This window comes from Antrostomus carolinensis, unplaced genomic scaffold (genome assembly GCF_000700745.2).
Source record: "Antrostomus carolinensis isolate BGI_N321 unplaced genomic scaffold, ASM70074v2 scaffold1899, whole genome shotgun sequence".
Lineage (NCBI taxonomy): Eukaryota > Metazoa > Chordata > Aves > Caprimulgiformes > Caprimulgidae > Antrostomus > Antrostomus carolinensis.
The window spans coordinates 4,557-22,437 of NW_010337625.1; the positions used below are offsets into that span (position 1 = coordinate 4,557).

General features: G+C 34.0%; 1 protein-coding gene across 1 annotated transcript; it reads left to right on the forward strand.

Moving 5' to 3' along the window:
- Positions 1–322: 322 nt before the first annotated feature.
- Positions 323–15,476, forward strand: LOC104530580 (transcription factor RFX3; the record flags this gene model as incomplete). Its single annotated transcript, XM_010175220.1, has 10 exons — positions 323–444; positions 1,508–1,620; positions 1,966–2,081; positions 2,399–2,553; positions 8,546–8,643; positions 8,954–9,103; positions 10,651–10,859; positions 11,855–12,008; positions 14,183–14,225; positions 15,182–15,476. Coding segments are annotated over 10 exons (1,399 nt in total), but the record flags the coding sequence as incomplete, so codon positions are not given.
- Positions 15,477–17,881: the final 2,405 nt, after the last annotated feature.

Sequence of the window (17,881 nt, forward strand, 5' to 3'; positions counted from 1 at the left end):
ACTCAGTTTTTAAGTAAAATCTCAGTAATTACACAGGACACTGCTGGTTTACATTTACCGGAAACAAAATTAAATATTCCCAACTGATTAAACTGCTTCTCAAAGCAATGCATCAAGAGTGGAATTTCTTGTCACATTTACCTTCCCTTAGTAATTGTTTTTTTCTGTTATTTACAAAATAAAGAAAATTGTGTAAATTATTTTGTTACTTTTCATCGAAGTTTTATTTTGAGATGGAGAAGTCAGAGCAAACATAGATTGTACGATCTTAATTATGAAAAGGTGAACAGAAAGGATAATTTTGTCCTTGATCTTTTTGTAGGTATAAGCCTATGCAGAAAGTGGATGGAGTTACAGATGGCTTCACAGGAAGTGGTCAACAGACAGGCACATCTGTTGAACAAACTGTAATCGCCCAAAGTCAACATCATCAACAGTTTTTAGGTATGAAAGCAGGTTTTATACTGCTGTATAAATAAGTAAGATGCATTTCATTATCACTGTGAGTATCAAGTCACACAAGTACAGTAGTTGCTTCCAAAGTTATCACGCCCTCTTTAAAATTCTTGCTTACAACACTCACAACAGAAGAAAAAGACACGTAAATTAAATGTTGTATTGTGAGCTTTATGTGAATTTCATATGCATCATATAACTATAAAAGGCAAAAATATGCAAATTCTGTATGTGTGATATATTTAAAATTATATTAATCACAATGTAGTTGCTGTGCAAAGCTATATTAGACTTGTATATTGAAATTCCTCTAATGAAAGTTGTTCCCTGCATGTGCTTTACAGTGCATTTTATTTCATAAAGTGTGTGTGGAGGGGTGTTGCATTGTAAAATTTAAAAATGTGTGTGCATTTAAAAATGTCTAAGTTGTGGATTCATTGATCCGCCTAAGCATGTCTTCTCAGTAATGGAAACAATTGGTAATTTAGTCATTTATTTATGTAGAAAGACTCTGTGTTATTGAAAAAGATGTAGACTTATTTGGTTGGGATTTGAATCTTCCTTTCCATGTAATCTTCCATACAGTGTTTTTCTCTTGTATCAGTTCGTCTCTTGGAAATGTTTGTAACAAATAGTAAAAGCACACATTGGCTCAACTTCAAAGTCTAGTAAATTTAAATTAAAATGAAAATGTATATTGAGACTACTAAGCCCCATCCTACCTGGCTACATAGAAACTCTTACACGTATAAAACTATTCAAAGATTAATATTTCAGACACTGAAATACTGTAATATTCTGAAAACGTGTGTGTTAGCTTTTCTATATAGGTGTAGTATGTACATGACATCTTTTTAATATCTTCAAGAATAATTTTATACTTCTTTTTGATTAGAAAATACTGTCTGAATTTGGTTACAATTTTAACATAAAACAGGTATGAAAGACTTTTGATCATGACAATTTGGAATTTATTTAATTTTTTTCTTAATGATACTGTAACTGGCACTGTTCATAATAGCCCTCTTTCATTATGTTGTCATGGAAACAGATGCGTCTCGAGTACTTCCAGAGTTTGGAGAAGTTGAAATATCTTCTCTACCAGATGGTACAACCTTTGAGGACATCAAATCACTGCAGAGTCTTTATAGAGAGCACTGTGAGGTATTTCCTATAAATGATTTATTTTTTGAAGTTCGTGACTTCTAGTGAAGGTCAATACAAGACAGTAATGCCAAATATATTGCAGCCACATTAGTGGTATGTGACTTTCCCCCAGGATATTTTGCTCATTTCATTGGGGAGGACATTAGTATAAAGGCTTTTCAGTTTATAGAGCTGCATAATTTAAGGATATCAAAAGTATTAAAACAGATATTACTTATAACTTGAGAAAGGTACAGTTCGCCTTTCTTCCACTACGTGATGAAGGAAAAATAGCTATAGATCTAGTTGGAGTTGGGGGAAGCTGGGTAGAACACAATCTGTACATGTGTTTTATTTTCTCAGGCAATACTGGATGTGGTTGTGAATCTTCAATTCAGCCTGATAGAAAAATTGTGGCAAACTTTCTGGCGCTATTCTCCCTCTGCTCCACCCGATGGCACTACTATTACTGAACCAAGGTCCGTAAATGTTTCTCTTAATTTACTGCTTCTCGAGATAATATAATACAAGCGTCAAATAAAAAAGGTGTCTTTTCCTGGCATTCTATCCAGTTCTTTTAACCCAAAATGATCATTCATACCTCTGCCTAATTTATGGGCTGTGGAAGAGCTATGGAGGCATTTTTAAAATCCATTTCCATGTGACACAACTTGAGTCATGTTGGGTGTAGTTGGGACATCTTTATAAAATAATAACATTTTAACACCTCTTTCAGGTTTTTACCTGCCTGTAAATGCATTATCATTTATTCATTTGCTACATTTTTTCACACCAGCAATCTGAGTGAAATAGAAAGTCGACTTCCAAAAGCAAAACTGATTACTCTGTGCAAGAATGAGTCTATTCTGAAATGGATGTGTAACTGTGACCATGTGATGTACCAGGCTTTGGTGGAGATTCTCATTCCCGACGTCCTTAGACCTATTCCTAGTAAGTTAAACACCTGAAACGTTTTGTAAGGATTTTTGTGCATACATGTGTATGGTGGTCCTGTGCCTCACAGGGCAGCTTTAGGAATAAGTTTGAAAGTTAGGAAAGTATTGTGTAGCATTTATCCTTACTTTTGTTGTGTAGGAATTTGTGCTGAGAGTTGATGTATGCTTTGCATTCTAAAAGCAACTGAGGATTTTAGTGCAGTTGGAAGATCTAGTTTTCAAGATAATAGTTTCATATTAAAAATACTTCTTTATCTGTCTTTTACATTTTCAAATAAAAATGTTTTCCTTTTACCCTGGCTCTAGACTGCCTGATAGACTTAGACATAAGTTCTGTGGCCCTGAGCCAGCGTGCACTAATGTCAGCCAGTCCTTCCACTAAGTTCAGTAATTTTTAGTTTAAACATTACATATTAATCTCTTATTAGTCTGAAAAAAAAAATGTGTGTGGTCTTTGCGATTCCATTTTTTGGACAGTTAGTCCTTTGTTCCTTATTAGTGGCTGCTGAAATAAATCTTAATGACTGTTAAGACAATGAAAAATTAACTCAGAAATTTTTAGTCCAATTTATTATTCCAATCTGCTGGTTTTTTCTGTCATACGTCCTGCATGAAAGAGGCGATAACTGTCTGGCCACTCAACCATTACCAGGAGTGCAGCTTTCTTTTCAAAGTTAATTTTACTAGAATCCATCATTGCTCCAGCAGTGCATTTTTATGGCTATTTGTCCTGGTTTTTGCTAGGATAGGGTTAATTTCCTTCTTAGTAGCTAGAAAGCACTCTGTTTTTGTTTCAGTGAGGACTATTATGAAAACAATGTGGATAACTACAAGGACACTGGGCTTGGGCAGTTTCCAAGAACAGAGGACTGGAAGGGGGGAGTGGAGAAGAAAAGTGTAGTAGTTAATAAAACCCAGAATTGACAGTTGGACATGCCAATAAGATATTCCATATCATATTACATCATGTTTAGTGTATTAACCAGGGCTGACTGGAAAGGAGGGGATTCTCTCAGGAATCGCTTGGGCTCACTTTTCCGGGATAACAGTTTTGGTTTCAGGGTTCCTTTTCACTCCTCTGGGATCGTTATCAGTGGGTGGTGAGCAATTGTACTCTGCATCATTCCTATTTCTATTTATAGTTGTTATCATTATTACTCTTATTTTTATTTTATTTTTACTCTAATTATTAAATTGTTCTTATCTCTACCTACAAGTCTCCTCACCTTTACCCCTCCAATTCTCTCCCTGATTCCCTGGGTGGAAGGGAAAAGGTGGCGGGGAGGAGGCTACAAGTGGCTGTGTCTTGTTTGGCTGCCAGATAAGTTAAACTATCTCACTCTTTTTGGTAGAAAATGTACTTATGTGAAGAAACTTGAACTCCTTTATAAAGCATTTATTCTCTCACATATGTTGTGCTAAATATTACAAAGAAATCATATAAGCAACCCACTATAAACCCTGTAACTCCTATATCCCTTCCATGAAAAAACAGTAATCACTTTATAAAGTTGGATTCTTTTTTTTTTTTTTTTTTTTTTTAGGGCCTTAAGTAGCTTTGCAGCTAAGAAAGTTATTTTTTCATGCTGTGAACACCTGTTATAGTGACTCCAGCAGTAATAAGCATTCCATAAGAATATTTGCAGGTGCTGCCTTGCAGAAAATTTTTATTGACTTTTTGCTTGTTGTTGAAATAAAGTTAGGTTTTAGTAAATTATGTATGATACAAAAAGTTTGGAACTGGGAATGTATAAAATCTGAACATCAGCCATTTACAAAGGCAGTTTTACCTTTTTTTTTTAAAGAAAGAGTAAGTTCTTGATAGAGATTGACATAATTTATCTTTCATCTATGTAGAGGAATAAAGGAGAAATGTTTCCTCAAATACATGTAATTATTGAGAAACATTGCTTGTATAAATTGTTTTGCATTGGTTTATATTTGATGTTTTACTTTTTTATCTGATGACAATGTAAATATATAGAATATTAATTTTAGAGTAATATAGTCTATCACAAGCAAATAGGCAATGTTTAAAAACCCACAAATTTAATTACAACATTTAATAGGTTGAATTAAAACTCTCTCTTCCAAAAGCACATTACTGTCTGAATAAAAAGATGGTGCAGATGTGGTTTTTCATCAAACCTGCTTTTCACCTTACTTTTCACTTCCTTCCCCTGCAGAGCCTGGTAGTCTCTGAAAAAGTCTTTACATGATAGCTCCTTAGCTTGTGGTACCTTCCTGCCTTGTTTCATAGAATCATAGAATGGTTTGGGTTGGAAGGGGCCTTAAAGATCATCCAGTTCCAACCCCCCTGCCATCAGCAGGGACACCTTCCACTAGACCAGGTTGCTCAAAGCCTCATCCAGCCTGACCTTAAACACTTCCAGGGAGGGGGCATCCACAGCTTCTCTGGGTAGCCTGTTCCAGTGTCTGACCACCCTCACAGTAAAGATTTTCTTCCTAATATCTAATCTAAACCTGCCCTCTTTCAGCTTAGACCCATTTCCCCTTGTTTTGTCATTAACTGCCCTTATGAAAAGTCCCTCTCCAGCTTTCTTGTAGCCCCTTCAGGTATTGGAAGGCCGCTATAAGATCTCCCCAGAGCCTTCTCTTCTCCAGGCTGGACAGCCCCAACTCTTTCAGCCTGTGCTCATAGGAGAGTTTGGGCGTTGCTGGTACAGGGTTTCAAGAAAATGGGACACAATCATTTAATATCAATAACTATAGGCATCAGATTCTTTTCATGCCATTTCTTTCTTTCTAGAATTGCTAGTCATATTTGAATATTTGATACCTACTGTGTTTGACATTTCTGGTTTTGGGATTATTATCAGACTTCTTCATGCAAACACATCATCTGATCCCGGAACAAATTCATCCCAAGAGACTTCTGCCTATATTTTGTGAACAGTCCAGTGATTTTCTGCTCAGAAGTCCATCCACTGAGCTACCTTTGGAAAACAGCTAATGTATTTCCTTATTTTTATCTTTAGGACCAGCTAACTAAATGGCTTTTTCTAGTCTGCTTTCCTGTAGTGATTGAACATACAAGTTCTCTCTTCACTGCTAAATATTTAAAATATTATTAATGTTTTAACTTCTGCTTTTGAATTAAAATATATCCAGCCCTTACAAGAGACCAAGAGGAAGGCTTAAGGTTGTGCTTAATGTTTGACTATAACAATAAAGGAGATGGGTGAAGTAGACAAATTCATCATCTGTAGGAAAATAGCAGTTTATAGGAAATTTAGACTCTGTAGAGGAAAGGAAACTGTAAATGCTTCATCAAAGGCATGTTTATATTTTTTTTTTCCTGAATAAATGGAAAGATATCGACAGCAGATGCTCAAAATTGGCCAATTTGGAAAGTACTTGAATTAAGCATATGATTTTTTAAGAGTTATCTTTTTTCATGTCTAGATTTTCAGAGTTTTTCTGTTACAAAAATCTTACTGTGCAACGCAGCTGTGAGATACATATTACCGGAGTATAAAAAAATTTAATTTTTATCATTGAGGAAAAAATTGTTTTATTTTTAACCTCTATGTTAAATTTGTCAGCTGAAATGTTTAGTACCCACAGAATGAATGAAGACGTGCTGTACATAAAACAGCAAAATTCCCTTTCCTAAGAAAAGCAAAATGCTGTCCATTTGAGTCAGGAATAAAGACCATAATTATCTAATATCTTTGGCAATAGGCCAGAGCTATTATGTTTGAGAACTGACTTTTTGTACCTTCACAAGTGACAGCATGGTCAGTAACAAACTTGCCTGTGAGTTAGTTTCTATCACAGGTGAAGAATTTATGCTAAAATATTTCCACACTGTATTACACAATTCCAGGCAAACAAAAATTTTAAGTACTGGAATGTCTGTAAAGCCTTGTTTTTATGAGATTTGCATGTCAGAGGGTTTTTAGCTAAGAACTCAAGCTTTTTAGGTGCTTATCCAAGTCAGACTTTCTATCTGTAACTGTCATTACAACATCATTTAGTGTATGTCTAGTAACAATTAACTAACTCGGGCCATTTACCTTGCACCATACTCATCATGTGATTCCTTGAAAGGGTTTTCTTGTTTTTCTATGGCAAGCAAATGAACTTAAAAGAAGGCTTTCAGGATGTAGGTAGTTAAGAATTTGGTAATGGCTAGATGTATACTTAAGATTGGAGTATGAGAAAAATTCTATTGAATATGATTTCTCCAAAGCTTATTAGAAATTCATCGCTTTTCTGTACAATACTGATGCCTGATTATCTACTTTAGGTATTTTATTTCTTCAGAACTGACAATTCCTTTAATTTGCTCCTCTTTCTTCCTAGTTAAAGGCCTTTTGAAGGCCTGAGCTGCTTTTCCATATTTATTTTTAAAGGAGATCAGCATTATAGTGATGCAAATAATTTTGTAATATATAGTTGAGTAAAAAATTGAATTAAAGTGAAAAAGCAGTAATATTTTCCTTAAATGCCTAAGTGTAATTCATACAGTATTTACATTATTCCTTCCACTTTGCATTTTCTTGTTTTATAGGTAAGAAAATGTGCATGAATACATAGTTAATTAGTAAGTGCACAGAAATAATTTACAAAGCAGAACAAGTGAGCAAGGTGATTGACAGGATTAAAGAAAAAAGCTTGTTCTTCATGTGGAAACCTCAAGGGGGAAAAAAAACCCAAACATGTTACCATAGAGTGTTCAGCTAATATAGAAACTTTGTAAGATCAAATTGTGTTCAGCTAAGCATCCAAATGTGTGGTCAGTTATATAAACTACTGATGGATTCTACTGCTTATCATTGTAAATTTGAAGACGCGGAAAAGATGTCATGAAGAATGCATTTTTTATTTTAGTAAATTTACTTGGCTAGTAGAAAGCTTTGTTTAAAAAAAGGATCATCAATAATTCAAATGATAAAAGAACATTTCTTAAAGACAAGTTCTATCAGCATTAATTTCTTACTCTGACAGAGTGTTCAGCTTTATAAACAGAATCCAGTCAATCTTTACTTGGAATCTTTCTTCTCACATGTAGCTAAAATAGTCTGAAAATATTATTTCCTCTTTCTATTTTTCCTCTTCACGTTTGTAGTTGCATTCATTCTCTACTAGTCTTTAGAAACCTGTATTTTTTTTCGTTTTGTCTCCTACTTTTTGCAACTCTTTGATGGCTACTATTATGTCAATGAGCAAGTGATAGATAAGGGAAAGCAAGGCTTCTGCTACTCAGGAGGTAGGATTTTCTTTTTTCCAGGTGCAGTTCCTTGGGAAAATACTTCCAGTCCTTCTGCTTTGAAAAATTAAAACTTATATTTTGAGTAGTGCAGATTGCTGTAAGGGCTTCCTCAATTTCTGTCTAAATCTGTCAGCTACTCAGCAGTTCTGTGGGTGCTATAGTAAAGAAAAAAATGCACACAGATTCCACAGCCATTTGAAAAATCTCACTTCCTGTCAGCGAAACATGCTCCTGTATCTTGCTTATTGATGATACCCTTAAGCACTGCATGTTGGATTTTGTTCTTTAAAACTGAAGTAAGCAGCACCATGACATGGCTTAAGGTTACTTTGGGCTTATTTGAGGAAACTGCAGTATTTCAATAACTGTAATTTTTTCCAGAATTTTGCTCTTTAAAAGAGGTTCTTAGATGAAATGGAAGACTGAAAGTTTGTGATGGAAATTTCCATCACAACCGCTGCAGTTACTGAAGTTCTTCTATAGGAGTGCCCAAAACAATACTGCTGGTCACAAACTTCTTGAAAGATTGTTAGCTGAGGAAGTCAGAACTGCTTATTAAACCAAAACTAAAATCATTATTGCATCATATGTAACTGAATGAATGCATTTTGAACCTAGATGGGATTTGTCTTTTAGTAAGTAAAAGCAGCAGACCTGAACATTGAGTACATAAGTACTGAGGATGGAAAACATTTCAAGGCAGGTTCATTGCTATCTTTTCATTCTGTTTTTATTCTTTAATGCACAGGTGCCTTGACCCAAGCCATTCGCAATTTTGCAAAAAGCCTTGAAGGTTGGCTTTCAAATGCCATGAACAATATTCCACAGAGGATGATACAAACCAAGGTAGACAAAACTGTTGCTGTATTATCCTTGCAGTGGCAAACCAAGTGGGCAGTAGCATCTAAAAGCAGTATTATTTTAAGTTTAATGCTAAATTTCATGCTTAGCATCTGGCATCAAATAATGGGAGAGGAAATAACTTAGTTTTGTCTATAAATCGTAAGGAAGACATTATTTGATCTGCAGCTTGGACATAATTCACATATGAGGGCTCATTGATATAGAATATTAAAATGAAGATAAAGACTCAATCTGTAGAATTAATCTACAGATAAAGAGTACAATATTTAAAAATAAATTAATTTCTTCATAGGTTGCCGCTGTAAGTGCCTTTGCCCAGACTCTGCGAAGATATACATCTCTTAATCACCTGGCTCAAGCAGCTCGTGCTGTACTTCAGAATACTTCTCAAATCAACCAGATGCTCAATGATCTTAACCGTGTTGATTTTGCCAATGTTCAGGTAAAATGTAGCTTTAAATAACAGGCTTTTTAAAAAACAAACAAACAACAAAGAGTATTACTTCCTCTATGATTTTGAACTTTATTGTTAGCTGTCGTTATTGTATCAAGAAAGTGAAGGCAGAACTTTTTTTGCTGATTCATATATGCAGTGATTCAGTCCAAACATGACAGCTTACACTTTAGGAAAGTAAGAGCTCAGAACCGTTACCTGTTTCCATTTACTGTGTTGAAGTGCACATATTCTTCCAACTTCTATGCAAATGTAGAGCAAATACATTCTCAGAATGGGTACCATGAATGTCTTAACAATAGTATAAACGATATCTGAGAATTAGATCTCAGATAGTAGCATAGCTTCTGAAATGTCTCTAAAAGCTATTAAATGCACAACATTTAGTAGAGACTGCTTCATTATTTCAAACACAATGCAATTGGCATACTTAGTATCTAAGTGCCTATGCTTAAATTTACAAGATCTCCTGAGTAATTGATTATATTAGTACAGATTCAAACTAGTTTTCGGTTAGCATAAGTTTATATTTTCACTAAGCTTAATTTCTCCACACGCTTCTGCTCCTCTGAGGGAAAGCATTTTTTCCCCTCTCGCCCAGCAAAGTGAAATGTTCCAGATAGTAGTACCTGGTAGTACTGTGTTTGTCACACTTCCTTGTAAACAAATGTTTTAACGTGCTTGTTAATAATCGTAACAAAGTCAGTCAAAAGTACTTGACCAAAGATACAGTATATTAATTATTGTAATATGTTACCATTTGAGCATCAGCTCAACATTCACAGATGCAGAGTCTGTGAATGTTGAGCTGTTAACTTTGCATATGATAGCCAGAGTGAGCCTTGCAGTTAGTGACTCTTCATTTTTGTCTCTTAGTTTCTGAATTGACCAGCTAGCCTTATTTAAACTTCATAACGCTGACTAAATTGCTTATTATTGTATGCAGAGTGTGTTTCTCCATTTGCATGCAGTTTATGTTGTACTTCTGGTGTGTAATCTATTACTGCCTACAGTCAGCAAACAAAATCCTTGTTTACATACAAAGCTTTCTTTTATGAGATAATATAACAGAAATTGTCTTTAAGCATAATTTCTTCAGAATGAAGGAAACTTTGCACTTGATTTCTTGCTGCTACTTTTATCACTTTAGCCTATTATTTAACTGTTCTTCCTGCTTGCCCTGCCTGTAGTCCCAGAAAAAACTGACAAGTCCCAGGTACTTCAGTAGAAACAGGATTAATGAGGAAAGTAGAAGCTTTTTTTGAAAATGAATGTGGAAAACTACAACATACTTGTGTCATTGCCGTTGTTCTTGTTTCTTCATTTGATGTTTGCTCTTATAGGTTATGCTTTTCCCACCCATTTGCTTTCAACAATACTATGACAGACATAAAAATAAAAACTGCTTTTTAGTTTCTCTAGTAAGTGGGTTTTGTCTTTTTCATCTATTGAATTGCTTAATCTTTGAGAAAGAATTACATTCTGTGCTTTGGCTTATGTATTGTTAATTCAAGAGTTGCCATGTGCTGTAACAGGAGCAGGCTTCCTGGGTGTGCCAGTGTGATGACAACATGGTTCAGAGATTAGAAACAGATTTCAAGATGACCCTTCAACAGCAAAGCACTCTGGAGCAGTGGGCTGCCTGGCTTGATAATGTAATGATGCAAGCATTGAAACCTTATGAAGGAAGACCCAGCTTTCCTAAAGCAGCACGGCAATTTCTGTTAAAATGGTCTTTCTACAGGTAGTATTTAATAGACTTCTAAATAATTTTAACTATTTTTTCTATTATTTGCTGAATTGTTCACTGTAGTAAAGTTAACAGATGTAATGGCTTGCTTATTCATGAAAAACATGTGAAGGTTTTTTCAGAAAATTATTGTTGTTAATCTTGAACTCAGGGCTACTTGAAATTGGCAGGGACTTAAATGATCATTGTTTACTGTTTTAAAGGCCATATGCAAATAAATGCAGTTGGAACTTTGTCCTGAGTTAGAAACATAATAAGAATTTTTTGGATTGAATAACTACACAATTATTAAGCCACTATCTTTTATATTATTTATTAAAACACTGTGGTATCTGTGTTTATTAGATGAGGAAGACACAACCTGTTTTTAATGTGTAAAAGAACATTAAGACAAGCATTCCATATTAGCTGCTTATTGAAACAGTTATCAGAATAAACCTTGTTCTTTGAAAATTACTGTAGCAACTACTTGCTGAAGATATCAGAATTTGTCAATATAGTATGTTCACACAAGCCTATCTTTTTGTAATTTTAAGTTTCAAAGTTTTAAAATTGTGACAATTAAAACCTTTGTACTGGGAAAGTGGACACAACAGACATTATTTAAGCATTACTTTGTTTAAAATGGAATCATTTTCTTACTATTTTAGTTGTTTATGTTTTCACCAAACTTTTCTCTCAATTTAGGTTTTACTTATGCTCAAGTATTGGTAGTTATGTGTATATCAAAATTAAAAAAAACCTGAAAAACAAAACAACCTAGTTATTTCTTATGTAATGTGGTGTCTAACAGTACCTTCAGAGAAAGGAGAGAAGCAAATGATTGCCTTTCCTGGACATCTCTCTCTGAAGACACCATAAGTCAGACAGTTGTGGATAATGTGACTTTTGAGAATATTGGTTTTGAGGTGAAATGTCTGCATGGCTAAGTGTTAAAATGACTATGACATATAATACATAAATATGGTTTTTTTTTCTATTTTTAATAGCTCAATGGTGATTCGAGATTTAACCTTGCGCAGTGCTGCTAGCTTTGGCTCTTTTCATCTGATCCGCTTGCTTTATGATGAATACATGTTTTACTTAGTAGAACATCGTGTCGCTCAGGCAACAGGAGAGACACCTATTGCAGTTATGGGAGAGGTAAGATAATATGTAATAGACTAGACTGATAGATTTAGTTATGGATTTGGGTACGTGTCTTTACATTTTTTAAACATTTATGTGAAGCTGTAGGATGTTCTGCTGTATAACAAGAGATTGGGTTACAAATACATACATCAGTTTCAAACTTGTTTCATTGGTTGATTGTCAGAGTACTAAAATCGCATTGAATTCTAACAAACAAGTATTTCCAAATGAGCTTGTTCCTTAACAAATCTGCATACAGATTCATGTGCACAGTTTGAGAAATGTTGATCAATGTACCACCTTCTTCCAGTTTTTGAGAACTGAATATTTCATGTGAAAATAGAAAAGAGCAGAGTGATAGGAAAGTGTTGCTTACATGGAGCTGTTTACATGTATTCACACACATCTTGAATTCCCACACAAATATTAACACAAGTTAGCTGAGTACTCCTACGGACTTGAGAAAGATGGCTTACATGCAGAATTTTGGTTTTTATGGTACTGTTCACATGCATGTAATAAAACCAGCCCAGACATATGGAGAGGTTTGCAACACATTTGATTTTCATACATGTGTTTCAAAGACTATTGGTTTAAAAAATTAAACAAGAGTTTCAATTCATGAACAGTTTTTTATACTCATCTATGGCATCTGAATGACAAAGTTTTATTTCATCCCTTTTTTTTTACAGTAGTTCACCTAACCTTTTATTTTGAGTGACACAGTGAGGAATGCATGAATTGTCATCAAAGAATTGCTCATTGAAAGTGCTGGAAAATAGATATATTTTAAAATATGCTAGATAGTTAATGGGAAAGATTTGTTACATTTTTACACTTCACTGTATCATATTCCATGTTACTGATAAACTCCAAATCATTTTGCAAGTTGATTTGGCATCAGGTATCATTCTTTCCTCATGATACATACACAGGCTTATTAAATACTATAAATAGATGCTACACTTTCAAGAGAAATTGGAAATGTCTCAGCTTTATTTGTCAAATGATTTTATATTATGTGGCATGACGTGTTTTAGAAAAACTAAATAACAATGTTTCTGCTTAGCAATCCACCAACAGTATATTTGCTTAATCTCTGCCCTTGTATTTGCAGTAAGGTACTACACAAGTATACAAGTACTACATTCTTGTCTTCTTAACAGACATAGTATATGTTAGACATAAATGTAGCGTAGGGTCTTCTAAAAAGTTTATGCAGATTGAAGATGGAGATATTATGAGCAAGTAAGTAACCTAGAACTTTAGGAAGTGACAGGGGCAGAACAGAAGTAGTAAATACTCATTAAATGCATGTCTTCTTACGTCTCTGTGTATTCAGTGACTGTGACTGAAATAAAATGAGGAAGTCTAAGACTATGGTCTGACTAACACTGTAAGACAGCATGCACTGGTGTTGCAGCTGAGAAAAACATTATCTTTTTTTTCCTTTCCTCTTCTCCCAGCTTTGGACACAGATATTGGCAAAATTTTTCTGAAAAAGACAGATCATAATTTATGGTCAGAAATGTATTTCTCCAAATAATGTTCTACTTTCATTTGAGATTCATTGATGGGATTTTGCTCTGCTGATTCTTATTTAAGAGAAAGTTAGAGGATTCAGGAAAGGAAAAAGAGGAAGGTTGTACATCTCGCTTATGAGCAACTTTTTTAAAAAGGTCTTTTTCTGATGTGAGTAAACTGGTTACTGGATTGTAAACCCTTTCTGAGCAGTGCTTTTCATCTACCTTACAGGTAGATCTGCAACACTGTGACACACCTTCATTTTTGTTCCAGCACAATTAAAGTTTTCTCTGGGAAATTTTAAAAAGAGCTTGATATTAAAATATCAGCAGTTTAGAATGGATATCCATCATAATTTATGGCTTTCTACAACACAGAAATAGCTAACTTCAAGCAAAAAGGCCCTGATGAAGTAATTTTTTAAAAGTTTGTACTTCCTCATTTTATTTTTTTGAGGGTTTACTTAGTGATAATTGTCTTAATAAGCACAAGACTAGGATGGAATGGAAAATTAATTGCTGTACTATGAATGTGGCTGCAGCCAAGATCATGTATTTCAATGCTAGCCTCAAATCAGGCAGAGCACAGATCTGCTCCATCACAGATACTCTAAATTCACATTTGCTTAAGACTGTCCAGTTTTTTTATTGTTTATTTTGCAGTTTGGTGATTTGAATGCCGTGTCCCCTGGAAATATGGATAAAGGTAAGAATTTTAGTCTGTCCAGTGTATAATTATCTGTAGGGCTAATGTATCTCTGAGCAAAATAAGTCCTTATGTTTTGAAAATACAGTAAACCAACCGAAAGATGTATCATGCTTTAAAGTGCATGGACATGTTATACAGATACGTTAATATATTGTATGAATAGAATAAGCTATCTATGTAATATGTAGCATATAATAAAGACTACAATATTGTAGGTTTGTTTTAAAATAAGAATATATTTTAAAGATGTTTATTATTGACACAGGAAATACTCCAAATTTTATGCAGAATTCGGTAGTATCTGATAAGACAGAAGAAGGGAACAGCTGTAAGTATGTAAGACAGGAGTATGCTTATGCATGTTTATATGTAGTAAATGTTTTTCTAAGTGAAGAAGGCAGAATTGCATACAAGTAGCTGCTAGAAAACTTGTCAGTGAAGAGGATAGAAAAAAAATCAGTTCCTTGTAACCTCTTCAGGCCATATTTTGACATACATTCTTATACTTATTGCTTGGGTGAGTTGGGGTGATTTGACCCCAGATCACTCAACTAGTCAGTATAAGAATGTATGTCAAAATTTGGGGTCAGATCACCCCAAATCTCTTCACCTTGGTTATGCTATCTGTAACTAGGAGTAACAACACTTGTTCATCGTATCTTAGAAATGAGGCATTTTGCAATATGAAGTTAGCATTGTTTGTTAGAGATTGTTTTTGAGATTGCAGTTGTTTTTTCCACATACTGTACTGAAGTGACCAAAGCTGGGAGTCTGTTTACCTATTTGAGGTAATCACTGACTTTTTCCATTAGAATTTTAAATTTCCAATTTGTCCTTTGTCAGATTGTTAGTCTTCCCTGTATTTTTGTATTTCAGATTTATTTGCAAAATAAAGGCCCTTGTGTTAGAATTTTTTTCCTTCATAGTAGCTTAATGGTGGTTTGTTTGTGCAGATGAGGGCAGTGAAGTTGAAAGTGAAATAGATGAAGAGCTGGACGAAAATGGAGAGCCACAAGCCAAGAGGGAGAAAACCGATCTAAACCAGGCATTCCAGGTGGACTGCATGCAGCCAGTGCTTGAGAGTGGAGTACAGCAGAACCTCCTGAACCCAATTCATAATGAGCACATTGTTGCAACTACTCAGACTATCAGACAATGCAGTGCTACTGGAAATACATACACTGCAGTCTAATATGAAAGCTCCCCACCCGACACACACCCCATTACATTAGCCCTTTCGGCTTAATATGAAAATAAAATAAAGATAATAAGTCTGAAGATCGACTGTTGTCAAATTTTAGCTGTGCTGAACATTATTTTATTGGAGTTGTTAAATGGAATGGGTGTATGTATTTTGCCAGATCTGTTTAAAAAAAAGATTTTTTTTTAAACAGAATCATTTTACATTGGCTGCTCAATATAGAGTTCTCTTAGTATCAAATGCAAGGAAGATTTTTGCAAAGCTTAATGTTAATGTTTTTGTCCTCTTATAATAATTTAATTTTTCATAGTTTTTAAAAAATGTTTTGATGTTAATTATTAGTTAATATGATGATTTCATATACATAGCTTTTTAATTAGATGCACTTCTGTGAAATATCAAAAGAACTATTTTCTTTGATTTACACTGGAGGCATACTTATTTGACAGCAGATGTATCAAATTTGTTATAAAAGGTGCTTTTCATTGGACAACTAGAAGACACTATTTTGATAAAATTGTGAGCATTCAGGGGGAATTTTTGTAATAATGCTGGAGGGTTGGGAAGATTTCATTTCTTTCTCTGAGAAAGAAGGAAGTTTAAATGACATAATTTTAACAGAATGTGATAATGTGTACGTCATAAACGTACCTAATTATCTGACCATCACATAAACACTGCAAGCTTCCTTTAAACTTTAATCAACAGTTCCAGATATTATTTGCATACCAGTTCCTCTGTTTTGAAGACTACTGATTCTATATGTTGGGCCACTGATCAGTTGCATTTGCTGTTGAGTGGTACTGTAGTTGTTAGAAACTAAAGCTAAAAAATAAGTGACTTTATTATTATTAATTTTGAGTGTACGTGCTACTTATGGTGAACTGGACATACAGGAAAACATTCCATTTGGATGACTTTCTTCTATTCCAGGTCTTTTCCTACTAGTGGTTCAATCTGCTGCTCTTAGAAAAGATGATTTATAGAATGCAAGGAATGTAGCAACCTGCATTATTTTCCTTTCAAAAATATTTCCTTGTTGTTAAAGTGGATTTAAATTTTTACAAAAATTAGATAAGGCAGTGTAACTGGCACACCTCACTTGTACTTATTCCCAATTGTGTAGAATTTGAATAGGTGGCTAGATGGACCATTGCCATTTAAGAATGTACATCAGGGATCATTGTACCTCGGCTATTACATGGTGCCTTAAACAGAACTGAAGCTAAGACTTAGTACTTTTTGTTATTCTTAACTCTTAAATTAATTCAAAAAGGTGTGCCTGTCATTTTCAAATTCCCTAAGAAGTAAAGACAGGTTACATAGCCTTCAAAAAAAAAAAAAAAAAAAAAAAGATTTTTTTATTATTAAATGATTTTAATATCCCTTTCAGAATGACAATAAACCTATTTTTTCTCGTTTCTAGCTGGATTTCACTTTATTACAAATAAAATTTGCTTGGGAATTTGGAAAGCAAAACTAGCTTTAATACCAACTTCAAATGTCAAAATAGATTGACCATAGTCCCAAGCATGATAATATATTTTCTAAACCCTTGCCTACTCTTAATTTTAAAAACTAAAAATAAATAAATTAGCAGGTACATAATGCAGTGCATGTTTTCAATTTCTTTATTTTGTGGGGTATCAGCCAGATATTACATTTTAATGGTTAAATAATGACAGTTTATAGAGACCATATTAATTGACAGTAAACAACTTGAAATTTTTCTTCTTAAACATTTTGTTATGCAGACACATGAATTTGCTACACTAAAATAATGGAATTAAATAAGCAAAAAAGCCAAATAGTGAAGGAGAGCACAAAAAGATCAACTTACAGAAAAGACTGTGTAAGAAAATTAAGGCTTCTTTTATTTTGGAATACCTAGTGTGTCTGAAAGTGACTTGAAGTCATATATACCAAATGGGGGAAGAGCGTGTAAAATAAACAGCGTATTTATAGCAAACAAGTTTGTTGCTAAAATTTACATGTTTTCCAAATACAGTTGCACATCAACTAAAATATCCTAACATTACTGGTGTACAAAATTAAATTTTAATTCCTTTGGAGAACTGGGAGGTGAACCCATCCTACTCATTCTAGGTAGGCATAATTCCTACTAATGCCAGTAGATGGCTTTTGCCTCAGTAAAAAGTGAAAGTGAGGTTTATATTAATTATTTCTAAATTCATAAATGCACTGTATCTCATTATAGATTTTGTTCTCACATATATTGCTCAGTGTGTCCTGATTTTTCCTTGGAAATCAGCACATCTGTACCCTTCACCAAAAATGCTAAAACTAAGCTGTGATAAATAGTTACTCCCCTTCATTGTGCATTATAAGATGTTTACAAGTAAAATAAAGTGAAATAATTCAACATGGTTTTTTTAATTTTCAGCTTTTTTTAATACTGTAGTACTTGTTTCAGTTTTTGTGTTGATGTATA